The 19,248-nt window shown below is 41.6% G+C and overlaps 1 protein-coding gene across 1 annotated transcript in view; it reads left to right on the top strand.

Annotated features, from left to right (window-relative positions):
- Window positions 1–18,733, top strand: part of LOC124612875 (soluble guanylate cyclase 89Db-like) — a 468,418-nt gene extending 449,685 nt beyond the window's left edge. Inside the window, exons 12-13 of the mRNA XM_047141315.1 lie at window positions 1,550–1,639; window positions 17,193–18,733. Coding sequence (XP_046997271.1) covers window positions 1,550–1,639; window positions 17,193–17,360 — 258 coding nt within the window. The 3' untranslated portion in view covers window positions 17,361–18,733. The remainder of the gene's footprint in view (window positions 1–1,549; window positions 1,640–17,192) is intronic.
- The last annotated feature ends 515 nt before the right edge of the window (window positions 18,734–19,248 follow it).

The raw sequence follows: 19,248 nt of genomic DNA, 5'->3' as shown, positions 1-19,248 counted from the left end.
CAAGTCCCTTCTGTGAAAAAAAAACGACCACTCCATAACACCACCGCCTCCCAATTTTACTATTGGCACTACACACGCTGGCAGATGACGTTCACCGGGCATTCGACATACCCACACCCTGCCATCTGATCGCAACACTGTGTACCGTGATTCGTCGCTCCACACAACGTTTTTCCACTGTTCAATCGTCCAATGTTTACGCTGCTTACACCAAGCGAGGCGTCGTTTGGCATGTGTGGCTTATGAGCAGCCGCTCGACCATGAAATCCACGTTTTCTCACCTCCCGCCCAACTGTCATAATACTTGCAGTGGATCCTGATGGAGTTTGTAATTCCTGTGTCATGATCTGGATAGATTTCTGCCTATTACACATTTCGACCCTCTTCAACTGTCGATGGTCTCTGTCAATCAACAGAAGAGGTCGGCCAGTACGCTTTTGTGCTCTATGCGTCCCTTCACGTTTCCACTTCACTATCACACCGGAAACAGTGGACCTTGGGTTGTTTAGGAGTGTGGAAATCTCGCGTACAGACATGTGACTCAAGTGACACCCAATCAACTGACCAAGTTCGAAGACCGTGAGCTCCGTGGAGCGCCCCATTCTGCTCTCTCACGATGTCTAATGACTACTGAGGTCGCAGATATGGAGTACCTGGCAGTAGATGGCAGCACAATGCACCTAATATGAAAAACGTATGTTACGGGGGTGTCCAGATACTTTTGATCACATAGTTTATGTGAAAAATGCTGAGAGGAAGAAGGGACAGGATGATAGGACGTCTGTTAAGACATCAAGGAATATCTTCTGTGGTATGAGTACAAAGCGAGCTGTAGAGAGTAAAAACTGTGGAGGAAGAGAGATTGGAATACAGTCTGCAATTAATTGAGGACGTAGGGTCAAGTGCAACTGTGAAGTGAAAAGGTTAGCGGGCCCCACCAAATCAGTCAGATGACTGATGACAAAAAAAGAGAAAAGACTCCTCTTCAGTTTGACTGGGGTATAATTTTATTGTGTTTCAGTCTTTCTTGTTCAACACATACTGCATATAATGTTGCATTATTATTTAAAAGGCCGAAAGGTAGCAATCAAGATTTTAACTGCATGTTAAAGCCATTTTGTGTGTACAGTTTATTTTGTAAGTTCGTGGGGAAACTTTTAGTAATTGTTTTCATTTACATTTAGAGCATTTTATGTGTATTAACCGCATTTGTTCCATCACTACACCTATATAACTGGATGTGAAAGTGTTACTATAGAACACCTTAATACATCACCATTGAAGTAATTACTTCAAAATGGTTCAAATGGCTCTGAGTACTATGGGACTTAACATCTATGGTCATCAGTCCCCTAGAACATAGAACCACTTAAACCTAACTAACCTGAGGACATCACACAACACCCAGTCATCACGAGGCAGAGAAAATCCCTGACCCCGCCGGGAATCGAACCCGGGAACCCGGGTGCGGGAAGCGGGAATGCTACTGCACGACCACGAGCTGCGGACGTAATTACTTCATTATTTTTAATTCTTTTTTTTTTTTCAGCCCGGAGAAGTTCACGTTTCATGCAGAACTCGCAAGCTGTTGCAAGAACCAGTATACCACTTCGAATGCCGAGGCTGCATTGTAGTTAAGGTGAGTTCAACTATGTCCAGTACTAATATTACAGTATAATTAAACTGCGTGTGCTATTTCACAGCTCTAGTTCTTCAGTCCTTCTACGTTATAAACCAAATATAAGTAAAATGCATACTTAGTGAAAAACAGCAGTTCTTCCGTGAAGCTGAGATGATTATTTAATTTTAATGACACTGGCATCGTAATTCTCATTAACAAGCAAACGGGGAAATTAGTGTGAGAAACCTAAAATGTGGAAGTCATTACGCCCTAAAAGTGAACAACTGAGACATAATGTGGCACAAAATTAGTAATGATTGGAAATACAAGTCGTATGTAGGTCCACCGCAGTTTATGACAAAAATAACGATCAACTCAGCAAATGTCCTGCTTCATGGCTGACAACAGAGTTACGTCGAATAATGAGCAGTCTGGCCCCCACAGAGACACACACATGCATTTATACCCGGTACAGTCACATTAGCGTGACCACCGCTCTATGTAAGGCCTGTCCGCCCCGATAGCTGAATGGTCAGCTTGACGGACTACCGTCCTAAGGGGCCCGGGTTCGATTCCCGGCTGGGTCGGGGATTTTCTCCGCTCAGGGACAGTTGTGTTGTCTTCATCATCATTTCATCCTCATCTGGCGCGCACGCCGCCAAATGTGGTGTCGAATGTAGTAAGACCTGCACCAAGGCGGCCGAACCTGCCCCGTAAGGGGCCTCCCGGCCAATGACGCCAAACGCTCATTTCCATTTATGTTAGGCGTCAACGTGCAGTAACCAGTCACAAACGGCAGGTGGCAGCGATACCAGTAGAGGATATAAAAAGCGTGTCGAGAGGACGAGGAAAACAGTGGAGTCTTTGTCGTAATGCGGAAAGGAGCGATTTCTCTGATGATCATTGGCTTTAGCGGCTCGAGTGGAATCATTTGTAAACTGTTCACCCGCTGGCGTGGTTAAAGTATACTGTGGATGGCAAAATGGCGCTGTCCAAAACCAGCGCCGAAGCAACTGTTGTGCACCACGTATCATAGATGACAGAGGTGAACGACGGCTGCGGAGATGTATGTAAGCGAACAGACGTGCAACTGTTGAGCATTTGACCGCTCAGATTAACCAAGGGGCTACCATCAGCGTCTCCTAAACGATCGTTAACCGAATACTGCTGCGTATGGGCCTGCGTAGCAGGCGCTCGGTTCGTGAACCTTTTCTGGCAGCTGTTAATCGGAGATAAGTGGTGCAATTTGCAATGCAATACGGCAACAGGACGTCCAATACGTGGCGGCAGGGGGCCTTTTCAGATGACTCACATTTTATGCTCCATCGGACAGATGGCCATTTGTATAAACGTTGTGAAACGTCTGAAAGCAAGCGCCCTGCAACAATTGTTGTAGGGATCCAGGCAGAAGAGCATTCCCTGGCTGACCTCGTCATCCCAGAAGACACAATGCATCAACACAAGTATGCACCTACACCTGGGCACCATGTGCAACTCTACATGCAGTTAGTTTTTCCTCGCCACGATAGCATCCGCCAGCAAGACTACGCAACGCGTCACACAGCCCGCAGTGCAGGTGGGTGGTTCGAAGAACACCACGATGGGTTAACCGTAGTCCTCTGGACACAAAACTCTCCGCATTTAAACCCAATCTACAATCTGTGGGAGGACCTCCATCGGGCTGTTAGCGCCATGAATCCTCAACTGGAATCAACACGGCCCCACATCCCCATTTGTACCTTCCAGAACCTCACTGACTCTCTTCCTGCACTTGTAGTAATCCTTGATGGAAAAGGTGGTTATATTAGTCTTCTCACTGGTGCGCCCCGCCACGAATTCCTCTCTTGTAACAACATTTTCATCTCACACTAACACTTTCACTCAACCTCCTCAATTATTTGTTGAATGTATTCAATTCTCTGTCTTCCTCTACAGTTTTTATCATCTATAGCTCCCGCTAGCTAAGACCACGGTAGTTATCCCCTGATGTCTTAACTGATACCCTATCATCTTGTCCCTTCTTCTTGTCAGTGTTTTCCACACATTTCGTCGCCGGTTATGCGAATAGCCTCCTCATTCCTTAGTTTATCAGTCCACCTAATTTTCAACATTCTTCTGTAGCATCACATCTCAAATGCTTCGATTCTTCCCTGTTCGGTTTTCCCATTGTCCATGATTCACTGCTACATAATGCTGCGCTCCAGAAATGCATTCTCAGAAATTTCTTACTATGTCTGATAACAGTAAACTTCTCTTGGCCAGGTAATCCCTCTTCGCCAATGTTCGTCTGCTTTTTGTGTCCTTTCATCGCCCGCCATAAAATATTTTGCTCCCAAGGTAGCAGAATTCCTTAACTTTTTCTACTTCGTGATCATCAGTTTTTATGTTAAGCTTGTCGCTATTCAGATTTCTGAATGGCTCTGAGTACTATGGGACTTAACATCTGAGGTCATCAGTCCCCTAGAACTTAGAACTAATTAAACCTAACTAACCTAAGGACATCACACACATCCATGCCCGAGGCAGGATTCGAACCTGCGACCGTAGCTGTCGCGCGGTTCCGGACTGAAGCGCCTAGAACCGCTCGGCCACAAAGGCCGGCTTTTTCAGTTTATTCTCAACCCAAATTCTATACATACTACACTCAAGAGATCCTGTTACTATTTTTCTTTTTCATTGAGGATAGTAATGTCATCAGCGAATCTTATCACTGATATTCTTTCACCATTAATTTTAATCCCACTCTTGAACCTTTCTTTTATTTCCGCCATTGCTCCCGCGATGTGTGGATTGAACAGTAGGGTGAAAGGCTACATCCCTCTCTTACATCACTTTTAATCCGAGCACTTCGTTCTTGGTCTTCCACACTTATTTTTTGCCTTTTGGTTCTTGTGCAGATAGTAAATCACCCGTCTTTCCCTATTGTTATTGTCAGCAACTTGGATGCGTCAGCTGTTTACTTCACTGTCCGATAATTCTCACACTTGTCAGCTGTTGCAGTCTTCGGAATTTTGTGGATGATGTTGCTCCATAAGTCTTATACAGTATATCACCAGTCTGAATAGTCGTTTTGTTGCGACTTCCCTCGAAGATTTTAGTAATTCGGATAAAATGTTACCCAAGCCTTCTGACCTATTTGATCTCAAGTCTTCCAAAGCTCTTAAATTCTGATTCAAATACTGTATCCCATCTCTCTTCTCTATCGACTTCTGTTTTTCCTTCTGTCACGTCATCAGACAATTCCTTCCCGTCTTAGAGGCCTTTAATGTACACTATCTTTGCATTCGCCGTCTCTTCTGCATTTAACATAGGAACTCCTACTGCACTCTTAATATTACCACGTTTGTTTTTGATTTCACAGAAGGGTGTTTTGATTTTTCTATATGCTTATTCAGTCCTCGACTATTACTTCTCTCTCGATTTCTTCACACTTTTCCTGCAACCATTTCACTTTGGCTGATCTGCATTTCCAATTTATTTCATTCCTAGGGGATTTAATATTGCTGTACTCCTGAATTTACCTGAAAATTTTTGTACTTCCTTCTTTCGTCGATCAGTCGAAGTGTTTCTTGTCTTACCCAAGGTTTCTTCTCATGGGTCCAAAATGCTTACACACTACTTAATCCAACTTAAACTAACGACAACACACACACACACACACACACACACACATATCTCCGAGGGAGAACTCCAACCTCCCACGGTGGGAGCCGCGCGAACCGTGGCAAGGCGCCCCCGACCGCGCAGCTACCAAACTCGGCTTCTTCTCAATTACCTTCCTTGTACCTACGTTTGACGGTCCAACATCTGTTATTGCACTTTTTGGAGGTGTCGACTCCCCTTCGACTGAATTGCTTACTCTGGTATTGCTTATCGCAGTAGCCTCATCCTTAGCGAACTTCAAACACGTCTCGTCATTCCCCAGTAACTTCAGTCTGTTCTTCATCATTACTAAATTATGATCTGAGTCTATATCTGCTCCTCGGTATGCGTTACATTTCAATATCTAATTTCGAAATCTCTGTCTCACGACGATGTAACCCAGCTGAATCTTCCCGTGCCTATGAGTCTTTTCCTTGTATACCTCTTCCACTTGTGATTGTTTAACAGAATTTTTGCTTTTACCATCTAAAATTCACGGGTGTACTCAATTAGTCTTTCTCATATTTCGCTCCTGCTGCCAAGACACATTCTCCCATAACCATTTTTTCTATTTCTTTCCCTACAACTGCACTGAAATCCTCTAAGATCTAATAAGATCTTCATTTCCCTTGGCGTACTAAATTACTCGTTCGATATCCTCACATTCTTTCTCTATCTTTCATGTTCTGCTTGTGACGATCGCATGTATACCTGAAATCTAATAAACACAACCTTATGAGAGAACTGTTTACAGTGGCTCACCCTCAGTCCTACCTTCCTATTCATAACGAATCCATCACCCATGATACCATTTTCGCCTGCTGTTGATATAACTCTATAGTCGTCTGACCAGAAATCCTGATCTTCTTTCCATTTCAGTTCACTGGCCGTCACTGTATCTAGATTGAGCATTTTCATTTCGCTTTTTAGAATTTCTGGCTTTCCTATTACGTTCAAAATTCTGAAATTTCAGCCTCCGAGTCATAGAATGCTATACCATCGTTGGTTATCTCATCTGTTTCTCATGTTTCATGAACTGTTTACAACGGATTACTGTAAGCGGAATTAGTAGACCCGTCCACAAACCGACGACGGGAGCGATGGCCGCACATTAACGTCGCCTGGCTTTACTTAACGCAGATTATAAAGTTTTTGCGCGGCTCTGGTAACGCGTTGCCTCCGGATGGGCCATTTAATACAGAAAGAGCCGCAGGGGAATGTCGTGATTTAATCGCACTGACAGCAGCATTCAGATTCCGCACCACGGTTTTTGCCAGTGGGTCTGACAGCGCATTCGACAAGGTGCGACATCGTTTTCTATTCTCTGTCATGGCACGAATGTGTTTTCCACCCCCCTTTATTGCCAACATCTGGCGCCTGTGTGGCCACGCCGAATCCCTGATTAGCTCGATGACCTTATGGCGGGACCAATGACCATACACCGCTGCTTAAGGCAAGGTTGCCCACTTTCGACACTACTCTCTGCCTTAACCCTGGAGCCACTCATAGAGAGCCTGACGACTCACCTTTTTGGTCTCACGTTGCGACAGCACAATTTTCGCAATTTTCGTTGTCGTAGATATGTGGACAAACTCCTCCTCTTACAAGGGAACCTCCCCATCGCACCCCCCTAAGATTTAGTTATAAGTTGGCACAGTGGATAGGCCTTGAAAAACTGAACACAGATAAATCGAGAAAACAGGAAGAAGTTGTGTGGAACTATGAAAAAAATAAGCAAAATATACAAACTGAGTAGTCCATGCGCAAGATAGGCAGCATCAAGGTAAGTGTAAGCTCAGATGCGCCGTGGTCCCGTGGTTAGCGTGGTTAGCTGCAGAACAAGAGGACCTTGGTTCAAGTCTTGCCTCGAATAAAAAATTTATTTTTTTTATTTTCGCAAGGTTATGATCTGTCCGTTCGTTCATTGACGTCTCTGTTCACTGTAATAAGTTTAATGTCTGTGTTTTGCGACCGCACCGGAAAACCGTGCGATTAGTAGACGAAAGGACGTGTCTCTCCAATGGGAACCGAAAACATTTGATCGCAAGGTCATAGGTCAACCGATTCCTCCACAGGAAAACACGTCTGATATATTCTATACGACACTGGTGACGGCATGTGCGTCACATGACAGGAATAAGTTGTCTACCCACCTAACTTGTACACTAGGCGAATGGGTAAAAAGATTCTTCTACCTTGCCGTATTTAGGTTTTCTTGTGGATGTGATAATCACTCCCAAAAAAGTGATCGCATCGGACGAATGGACGGACAGATAATAATTGTCTGAAAATAAAAAAATTAAACTTTTCACTCGAGGGAAGACTTGAACCAAAGACCTCTTTTTTTTATCTCATTTTGTTCGCTTTGGTTCGTTGTACCTGCTCGGGGCGGACGTCGCAAGACACCCGTTGATCCATTAACTCAGTTTTTTTTTTTTTTATTACAGAGGGCAGTTAACCCTCTGACCGAAGACGCTGAGCTACCGTGCCGGCTAACTCCCAAGAAAGTGATCGCATCGGACGGACGGACGGACAGATAATAATTGTCTGAAAATAAAAAATTAAACTTTCCATACGAGGGAAGACTTGAACCAAAGACCTCTCGTTCCACAGCTGCTCACGCTAACCACGGGACCACGGCGCTCGTAATCTCATGCTCTCCTTGATGTTGCATATTTTGTGCATGGACTACTTAGTTTGTATATTTTGCTTATTTTTTTCATAGTTCCACACAACTTCTTCCTGTTTTCTCGATTGATCTGTGTTCAGTTTTTCAAGGCCTATCCACTGTGCCAACTTATAACTAAATCTGAGGGGGGTGCGATGGGGAGGTTCCCTTGTTAGTCTACTCGTGGACCGAAACACATATGGTACTCAAATTCATCTCAACGTGCGAAACTGCAGTGGGCGGTACCATGAATGTCGCGAAATCCTCGGCGACGCCCATTGGACGCGACCTCTCGCGCGACGACTTAGCACCTCTCCCATGTGCGTAGAGCCTTAGATACTCTGGTATCATTTTCACCTCCACAATACTCCGCTCCGCCGCTATCAATTTTGCGGCCTAACTGCCAGCTTACCCGTACGGCACTGAAGCAAAATCTTCTCTGACGACTCGATTTTTTACAACACGACGAATACCTCAATCAATATGGGGCGTCCAAGATGATCCACATTGCACAGTTATTCCCATTACCATTAACCATTGGATGCACACCTCCAGGCTGCTTTCGGATATTTTCTTAGGCCGGCTCGATCTTTAAGGTCTGTTGCGAAGTGCTCATCCTCTTCCTGGGAGCGGGAGGTCTTGACCTTGCCAACGTTCGACTCCAAGTGGCGTCTTTGTACATCGCCGTCATGCATTAGCAGTGGTAAGGTGGCGCTTCCCTTTTGCGCAGCTTGCTGGCATTCTTATGCCCACGTCCATATCCCCGCCAGTGTCACATCACGCCCCGTCTGGCGCACATTTCTGACTTCATCGTCGACTCAGTTACGCCCACGCTCACTTAATGAGCACACGTCTCCCTCAAACCTAAGATTTCTTCATCCCACCACTCCGTCGCATATCCCACAACAACGTCGAACTCAGATTTCCGTTGAGATGGTGGCCCACAATTTAGCGTCATGTCCACCAGCCTTTCTTTCCCTCTAACGTTTGGGCAACATGGTACCATGTGTGTGTGAAAAATTCACCATAAATCAGCGCCTTGATGCAATCGGCTAATCGAATACCCCGCTCTGTACATTTTACCACCCAGTAGACTTCGATGCCCATTTTCGCAGCTCGTTGTCTAGTGGCTGGTGTTGCTGCCTCTGGATCACGGGGTCCCGGGTTCGATTCCCGACCAGGTTGGGGATTTTCTGTACCTGGGGACTGGGTGTTTGTGTTGTCCTCATCATTTCATCATCATCATCATCATTCGTGAAAGTGGCTAAATTGGAATGTGTGAAGATTGGGACTTTGTATGGGTGCTGATAACCGCGCAGTTGAGCGCCCCACAAGCCTAACATCATCATCATCATCGATGCCCTCCATCTGACTTGTGCTGCCATCAGCGTTGTCTGGAAACTGGATCGGCAGTTCGTTGCCTGCTACCTCCATGTTCCACTGGACTCGATCGACCTATGGACTTTTATCCAGCCTCAGGGCACTCATTTCCCCACCACCAAAAATCTTGCTGTATACAGGTTAAGGGATGTACCATTAGTTACCTGTTTATTGATGACGATAAATCACACCTTGACTTCTGGCAGTACTGGCAAACCACCTACAATGAAGTAGAGCACCAACCACACTACCATACCTTCTCCTCCAATTACCTATGTCACTCCCGCTCAGACGGACTGTGCCACACATGGTTATCCCTCGTCGCCCCCCCCCCCCCCCGCCCCACCCCTGCTGAGGTCTGAGACTCGCCACACTACATCTACATCTACATGATTACTCTGTTATTCACAATAAAGTGCCTGGCAGAGGGTTCAATGAATCATCTTAATGCTGTCTCTCTACTGTTCCACTAGGGAAAAACGAGCACTTAAATTTTTCTGTGCAAGCCCTGATTTCTCTTACTTTATAGTGATGATTATTTCTCCCTATGTAGGTGGGTGCCAACAAAATGGTTTCTCAATCGGAGGAGAAAACTGGTGATTGAAATCATACAATCATGGTGATTGAAATTTCATGAGAAGATCTCGTCGAAATGAAAAACACCTTTGTTTTAATGATTGCCACTCCAATTCATATATCATGTCTACATTTCTATATCGTACCCCACAGTGGAGCAGGAGCGTGGACAGGCGCCCATTTCTTTTATGAACATTGTGCACCCGATCAACCAAGTTAGCAATGGCATCCACCTGCATGTCAGTCTGTACCGCTATAACTGCTTGCACTGGTGATGGAAGGCTGCACATCCAAATAGCATGCAACAGTGAGTCTGAAACCATGTCAGACTATGCTGTGCTATATAGATGGTTCTGGCATTGAGATAGCCTCCTGTTGCTGCATTCCTGTTGGCACAGCAACTGGTGTATTTGTTGTTCCTAAGGTGATGAAAGCTAATGGACCAGTTCTTCCTTTAGCCGTGTATATGAGTAATGTGTCAGTGGGATGGTAACTATTTCCTGAACTTTGGTGACATAGTTCTAGTTGAGGTAGCTCATGACATGCCTGAATCTGGCAGAGTCGCAAGTTACATTATTACTCAGGAAGTGGCCTCCACTTGGCAGAACCACATGAATGGTTCCCAGGGCCAAAAGGGAGGCAGCCAGGCCAGCACTCCTCTAGTGCTTGCCACTACTCCAGCACCAGTAGGAGGCATAGTACAATGGGGCTTTGCACACTGAAATTTTCCTGAGCTGCCTCCAGGAGTAAGAAGTCCGTGCATGCAGGAGGTGCCCGTAATTAGCTCTCAAGTCTCTGGTTGCATGCTAGTAGACCTTCTATAGTCCTTTGCAATTCCTCTAAAGTTGCCATCTTCCTTTAAAGTAAAATTCTAGCACAAGTGGAAAGCACACAATAAAAACCATTCAGCACAAGAAGACACACAAAACAATATTAAAAAAAAATGTTTGAAGGTCAATTTTTTTCATGCATGACTAAAAGCAAGCACAGATTTGTTCATCCATCAACAAAGTAATGTTTGCACATGACATCAGCATCACTCCACTCATGATTCTGCTTCACATGAGCTGATAAGAGTTCGTCACTATGTGTTTAATGTAAAATCACATCAGGGTCACCATGAGATGGAAAAATGTAAGGTTCACTGCTTACAAATTAGTGGTGCAATGGTTGGTTTTATTGTCGCACCCACCCACTGTGTTCAGAGTGCAGTATGTTGTGACAGTAAATGACTGAGAATATGTGCACTCAATGGTACATTAATTTGTGGCAAAGGAATACACAATCAATTAAAAATGTTTTGTAATGACGAGAGTCTGTCCTCTTGCAGTCGTGTGATTGCAGCAATAGGTGTTGCACAATAGATGTGCTAGAAACTTTTCTGGAGAGTGTTAAGTCCTCAGTCATTGAGCATGTCGTCTGATCACATAACCACAGAAAAAACAGTGGATGTGAGAGCAGACGAAACACATAACCATCTTCTGACCCCATGAGGCACTGTGTACTTCTTAGTCGCGCTGTAACAAGAGGGACAAATGGATGGCACTGTCTAAATAAACCTATACATGTTTTGGGGAACTCACATGAATCTCAACTCATGTGGCCTGCTGCAAGCATAATCATACACCTGGAGACACATCTACACTGGCCCACTGCTCAGCTTACACTGAACTCTGCTTTGTCTTGTACACACCAATGTGCATCTCGCTGTGGCCAAAATTTGGTAAATTCATGGGCATGCCAGTAGATGCCAGGCACCACTAGTATGTGCTGGTGGAACTGCAGCTCACACATTTCTCAGTGCAGCTGCCACTCTACCTTCCTCCCAGTTTCTAGTTATACAGATACTTAGACAGGACTTTGCTTTCCCTATATCTTTAACTTCAAAACACTCAGATAATCCCTAATACAAGTTGTATTCTATTACATTGTCATTACTAAAACTGAACTCCATCTGAACAGACCTTGAAGGCCCAATGGCACTGACTGACTGCCATGTCATCCTCAGCCCACAGCTTTAACTTGATGTGGATATGGAGGGTCATGTGATCAGCACACCACTCTCCTGGTTATTGTCATTTTTCGTAGCCGGAGCCACTACTTACCAATCAAGTAGCTCCTCAACTGGCCTCACTAGGTCTGAGTGCACCCTGCTTGCCGCCAGCACTCAGCAGGCTGGACAGTCACCCACCCAAGTGCCAGCCAAGCTCGAAAGAGTCTAACTTCAGCATTCTGATGGGAACCAGTGTTACCACTGCAACAAAGCCATTGGCACATTTCCATTACAAAAGACATAAAAATCATCTACATAAAAAGTAACAATTGCAAGATTTTTGCTGATGTTTCAATAAATACATATTCTTCAACAGTGTTTGTAATGTAATCTAGGTCTTAAAGCACATTTTTTGCCTTCTCATTCCACTGTCTAGCTGACTGTTTTAAATCATAAATGGTTTTAGATACATTATAAACTTCACCTTCATTCACTTATGATATAAACCATGTATTTGCTTCATGAGAATAGTTTCCCACAAGTCCCCATACAGAAAAGCAGTCTTAATATCATGAATAAATCTTAAGATCAAGATTTACAGGTAAACTAATGAGAGCTCCATGAGTACTACATCTCACAACAGGTGAAAAGGTTTCTTAATAATCTACACCAAACTTTTGTGTAAATCGCTTAGCAAGAAGTTTAGCATGGCAGAATGCTGTACCACCTGCATTCCTTTTCAGCTTAAATTCACACTTCTTACCTACAATACTTATACTCTTTGTAGGGTCCACAGGCTCCCAAACACCACTGTTCTGTCATGGAATTCTCCAAGTTTACAGGAACTTCTCCCAAACTGGAATAATCACTTATCAAATAGGTGACATAATCTGGGTACTCCGTAGGTTTGAGTACATAGTATGTTCTTCCGACTGACTGGGCCTCTCCTGGAGGATCTGTTGGCCACATCTCAGTCTCTTCTCTGTCTCCTACTGACTGAGCATCTGCGATGTAGTGTGGTTCTTCATTCGTGTTGGTTCTGTCACTCCCAGCACAGCTGACTTGTGCTACTTCCTCTGCCTCTCACCATTCGGCACACTATTCATCTGTTCAGAACGTGCAGAGATCTTCACTCTTTACAGCTGGTGTCCTGGTGCTCTCAGTCATACACTCAATCACCAGAAAAATGTCACTCCTGCCTTTCAGAATTTTCTTGGGTTCTGTGGATCAAATAGTCTCTAACCTCTGGTAATTTCATCATAGCCTACAAAAACAGGACTTTTAGCTTTGACACTTCACATTCTTCTATTTTGATCTGGTAATGGGGAAGGGCTCAAAAACCTAATACCTATAACTGTTCATACACGGTAATTTTTCCTGCCATAACTCCCCTGGAGTCTTACCATTAAATGCTCTGTGAAGAACGTGGTTCATTATGAAAACAGCTGTATTGCATATCTCTGTCCAATGCTGCTTAGGTAGACAAGATTCAAATAAAATGCACCATGCCATCTCACAGATTGACCTGTTAGTTATCTCCCTGCAACATCTTGTTTGGACTATAGGACAGACTAATCCAATGCTCTATTCAATTCTCTCTTCAAAATGAACCAAACATGTAGTTCACAAATTCACTGCCATCATCTGATCTAACTGCTTTGATCTTTGCACCAATGCTAATTTCTTCCCAAGTTTTACACAAACAGAAAAATTCAAGTGTTTGATCTTTACTCTCTAGAAAATAACAGAAGGTCCCACTGAACTTAGCCACACCATGTGACATTTACTCCATGGGACCACATAAATCAATAAGCACAAGAACATACAACTCTGTTGTACATTGCCCTCCAGTCTTAGGAAATAGGAATTTTGACATCTTACCATGCACACACAATTTACACTTGTCAACAGGTTCAGATCACACTTCAACCGTATGCCAACTCCTTGTAAATATTACTTAAGTCCAGTGTCAACCCTATCATGACCACATCTGTGTTGCCGTACATCTTCCATATTACAAATTTTTTTAACAGTGAGAGTAGCTCATCTCACAACATAGCTTCAACTTTTTTAGTTTATAAATGCCATTTCATTCTGACCAAGAATAAGGTAGTCACCACTTTTGAGAATCTTACATACATCTTTGCCAGAAACAACATTTACATATTTTTCATCCAAATCAGAAACTGACAAAAAGTTAGCAGCTAAGCCAGGGACAATATTAAAATTCCTCATGGAAAATATACCTGGTGAATTCACAATAAAATCTCCTTTCTCTTTACTTACTGGTTCAACATTATCAACAAACATCAAAATTTTCTGTTTGTAGTTTTCTGATCCAAAATCATAAAGCCACTCCTTGCTTGAACTCCTGTGTGAAGATCCAGAATCAATGATCCATTCATTCTAGTTGAAATTTGACATCCCATGTGCACAAAACAATGTCTTGTCTGCTCCCTTGAACTATTTCTTCAACATTTCTTGCTTCTGGGGACAGCTGGACTTGAAGTGACTATACTTCTAACAATTGGAACATTTTATTTTCGTCTCTTCTTGCTTGGCTTTGGAGAAAAGCTGATGTGATTCCTTACAATGCACTGTGAATAATGCGCTACCACTTCCATCTCTGCCCAACTTGAAGTATTCTTCAACACTTCCATTTAGTAGCTTTGCTTTGTTGATTTCTGATGTGAAATTTTCGTCTGTTGTATTGGACACTATACTCTTCCTGTAAACCTATAAAATGACTTTTATCTTAATAACATGAATATTTATATATATGTTTGGAAAGAGAGAGAGATTGATTTTTGATTGAGATTTTTTACTTTAAATCATAACTGGTACCTGGATTTTGGTTGCTACCTCCTTGAATGATCAGCTTCTGCACCAGTTGGTGGCATATTGTAATTTGGAGGAAGTTACTGTTTAAGGTTTAAAATACGACTCTGTTAGTTACTTGGCCATATTACAGATAGCTTTAAGCCCAAGTTTTTGTAGCTTTTCATATCTAAGGGACCACTGTTATAAGTAAATAAGATCAAACAGCAATCTGCTGGTCATGAGAAAAGGAGACTGCTTGGCACACAAACTTCCTTCAAACTACACATCCTGCTACATCAAAATTGGTCAGTGGAGTTCAGCGCCATACTATTGCACAAAGAAATAAGCCAGTTACTGTAATTAAGAAATTATGAGAGGTTGCTACTTATTGAATGAAAACTATAGAGAATGCATTTCCTTTCCTGTATTTTAGTGAACTTTGTACACTTTCAATTCTGTCAATTGATAGCCGGCAATGACAATGAAGTTCACCTCCTTTTCCAAAAACAAGTTATTTCTACTCTTCACTTCCAGAAAATTTGCATACATATATGTTTGGCAACTCTTACACATACTTTACTCAGTTTCATCACTACAATAGCAATTTTTATTACATGTAACAATATGTTCTGAGCAATGGCCTAACAACACGTCCTCTTTCCACAAGATACAGATCAACAGTCCTCTTTTTTTTAATAAATCAATTTTTTATTTTTCATTTTTTTATTTTTTTATTTTTTTTATTTTTTTATTTTTTTGAGTCTATACTCAAAGATTCACAACTACTATCATTGCGGGGATTGGTCACTAAAGAGTTTCTTGCTGTCCAGCTGTGCTTCACTTCACTTCAAGTAGTTTTTGAATCACATTTACATTTATGGTATTTACATACATTACTGAGCTTCTCAGAATAAAATCAGGCACAAATTAGTTAAAAAAAAAAAGCAGTGAGGCGCACATAACATTACAAACCAGACAAACATTTGGTATATTTCTATGCATAATGAGCGCAATCAGCCCATCATCTGATGGTTTGTCCATGCTCTGCATATTTTTTGGCTACAAACAGAATATGAATAATATAACTCTGAAAATTTCCTTCAAATTTGGATAATATATTATCAAAAGACATCCCAGACTTTCATCCACTTCATTTCAATCTTACCAGCAAGATGGTTTTCCAGGATATTCCAAGATTCTATTACCTTTGTTGTGTTTTCCTCATGTACATACAGAGATTTATCCATATCCAAGGCATCTATAACCATGAATGAAATTTTCACTCTGCAGTGGAATGTATGCTGATATGAAATATCTTGGCAGATTAAAATTGTGTGCTGGACCGAAACTCAAACTTGTGACCTTCGCCTTTCACGGGAAGTGTTCTATTAACTGAGCTACCAAAGCACGACCCATCCCAACAGCTTTACTGCCACCAGTACATCTCCTACCTTCCTTAAGTTTTAACCTACCAGGAAGCTTCATCTAAATCCTTCTCTGCATTCATAGCAGTACGCACCACCTATGGCCTAACCCAGTAATTTTTTGTGCATCAGAATTAACTTCATTCCAAACTTCCATATGCTGTAATCATTCTTGTTTCTCAGTTTGTCTACCACTAGAGTAGTGATTTTAGTCAAACTTACATTGTAAGACATTTTTGGAAACCCAAATTCACAAGCACTAAACCATGTTACTGATTTCTTTTGAAAACCATGAGTTCAAATGCCAAAGACTTTGACAAAACACAAATCTAAACAAGTATCACTCACAATGTGGTCACATAACCTAAAATGCAGGTTCAGTTATTTGACTACATACGTAGCTTGCTGCATGGATTTACCTATCTGGGCCCATAACTCATACACAGTGTGAGGTATGTGATGGTAACGATAAATTACAATTACATTGTTCATTCTGCTTGTATTAACAGAGAATGTATTACATGGTGCACACAAAAACTAGGAATTACCAGTCCAAGACAGTCCTCACCTCACAGACAGTGATGACAAAGAAGAAACAAGGAGCTAGATTACCAGCACAACAACAGTTTCCTTTAGCATCTCTCTATTTATAGCCTTATGCTTTCTTTCAGGCCTATTGTGCACAGTCACTGTCTTTTTTGGAAGTTTCTGTATACATTGAAGGGTCCATGCAATTATGAACTGTACTGTTACTACATCTCTCTGAAGGGCATGGCCAATTACTCTTCTGTGCTTGTGCTATAGTCCCTCTACCTGCTCCTGACCAAAGCTAAATGTTTCAAGTTCACCCTTGAGATGTAACACTACTGCCTCTTTATCTTGGTTACTCTGTGTGTGTGTGTGTGTGTGTGTGTGTGTGTGTGTGTGTGTGTGTGTGTGTGTGTGAACTTATAGCACCAATTATTCACAAATGTTTCAGCTACATTTCATGTAATATTATATGATTTTCTGTTATATTGTTGTCAAGAAACGGCCAAAACTAATAAACACTTCCTTCATTTTTTGTAGGGTAAAGGGAAGATGGAGACATTTTGGCTGAGAGAAGCAAAACCAGAAGACAAAAATGAAGAAGATCCCATAAAGAAAGGTTTATGCGGGATGGAAGCTGATAGTCCAGTGAAAAAAGAATCCCTAGTAAAAACATTTAATAAGAAGTCTGCAGAAATTAATACATAGTTCACATGAACCAAAGGACACCTTGTGAAAGACACTCTGAAGAGTTAAATGTTGTTGATAGTACAAATTACTTAGTATGAGGGTGAGGAAAATAATGATGAATTGTCTTACATAATAATGAATGAACAAGACAATAATGTGAAGGTCCATTATCTGAAAAATGTATAAGACTTTTCAGTCAAAAAATGTGCTGTCAATACTCTTGGTACACATGTATGATCGTGGAGTGAAGTGGCAGAATTTAAAAGCTATTATATTTGAGTTAGATGCAATCTTGCAGCTAGAACCTCACTACAATAAGTAGTAAAGGAAATTGTACTTTACCTAGCTTGAGATATGTATGATCTAGTGCACTGTCATCTGACTCTAAAGGTGTATATCTTATATTAAATGTTGCTGCTACAATGAAGACACATGGATGCTTGTGTCTAAAATCATCTTTACTTGATATTTCCTGGTATATTTTACTAAAGAAGAGGGAGCTTCAATTCAATACAACATATGATTATGGAAACATAAAAATTCACAAGAGCTTGGCCATTTCTGAAACAAATAATTAAATACATTAATGCTGTTCAGGCAGTTTGTAGGATTTTATTCAGAATTTCTTCATTTTAGTGTAGTACTACTCAGCTTAAAAACATTCCATGAAATTGTTCTTCTAAATCTCCAAAGTCAGGTATTTTCAAAGTTTGACTCTTGAATGACACTTTTTAACTACATTAAATGAAATTCATAAGATTATGTTCATGAGCTTGATATTCTGTTGTTTTCAGTGTTAAAACTGTCTTCTGAATGTAACTGTAATTTCTGAATGGCAGAGAGTCCTTTGTCATTCTTGTAATTATCACCTTTTTAAAAAATTGTGTTTGAAATGTGTTGTAAAATAAATTAATCTTAATGATAACATTAGTAACAGAGAAGCTTTCACCAGATAATATTTTTATAAATTAAATTGAAGGATTTCAAACCAAATACAAAACAGTGCAAAATACCAATATCTGAAATAATGTAATAAGCCCTATAATGAGACTATAGTATATATAATTCATATTTTTGTGATGATCAATTATTTGTGCATTATGACTAGGAAAGGAAGCTAGACATTTAATAATTATCTATTTTCACAAGAACATGACTAAATACGTTCTTCTAAATGAAATTGCTATTGAATAAAATTAATTCTTTGCAAGAAAACTAAATTATCTCCACTAACAAGCATGCAAATAGGTATTTTTTTGCAGCACAAAAATGGAAATTTTAGCAAGCAGTATCATAAAAATAACTGTTTGTTTAAATTTTAGTGTGCTAACATGCATGAAACATACCTCAATCAATGTACACTATTATTTCTGAAATGATGCTATATTTGGAATTGGAGATTAAACAATAAATTATCTTTTATAATGAAAGATCTCATGTTTAATGCTATTTTGTTTTCACATTATTGTTACATCAATATCATTTGTAAAAAGAAAGGTTGGCATGTTTTGCATATTTTATGTATCTTCTAATGTGTGAAATAACGTTCACAGTGTGACAGTCGGATGTTGCACTGCTTTACTGCAGAACAGTATCTTAACCTTGTAAGACTACTGACTACATGAAACTTCAACTTTCTGGCAGATCAAAACTGTGTGCCGGACCGAGACTCGAACTCGGGACCTTCGCCTTTCATGGGCAAGTGCTCTACCGACTGAGCTACCCAAGCACGACTCACGCCCCATCCTCACAGCTTTAATTCCGCCAGTACCTCGTCTCCTGTGAGGACGGGGCGTGAGTCGTGCTTGGGTAGCTCAGTCAGTAGAGCACTTGCCCGTGAAAGGCAAGGATCCCGAGTTCGAGTCTTTGTCTGGCGCACAGGTTGGATCTGCCAGGAAGTTTCATA

This window comes from Schistocerca americana, chromosome 4 (genome assembly GCF_021461395.2).
Source record: "Schistocerca americana isolate TAMUIC-IGC-003095 chromosome 4, iqSchAmer2.1, whole genome shotgun sequence".
Classification (NCBI taxonomy): domain Eukaryota; kingdom Metazoa; phylum Arthropoda; class Insecta; order Orthoptera; family Acrididae; genus Schistocerca; species Schistocerca americana.
Note: the sequence above shows the minus strand (reverse complement) of the source record. Positions and strands in the feature narration are given on the sequence as shown.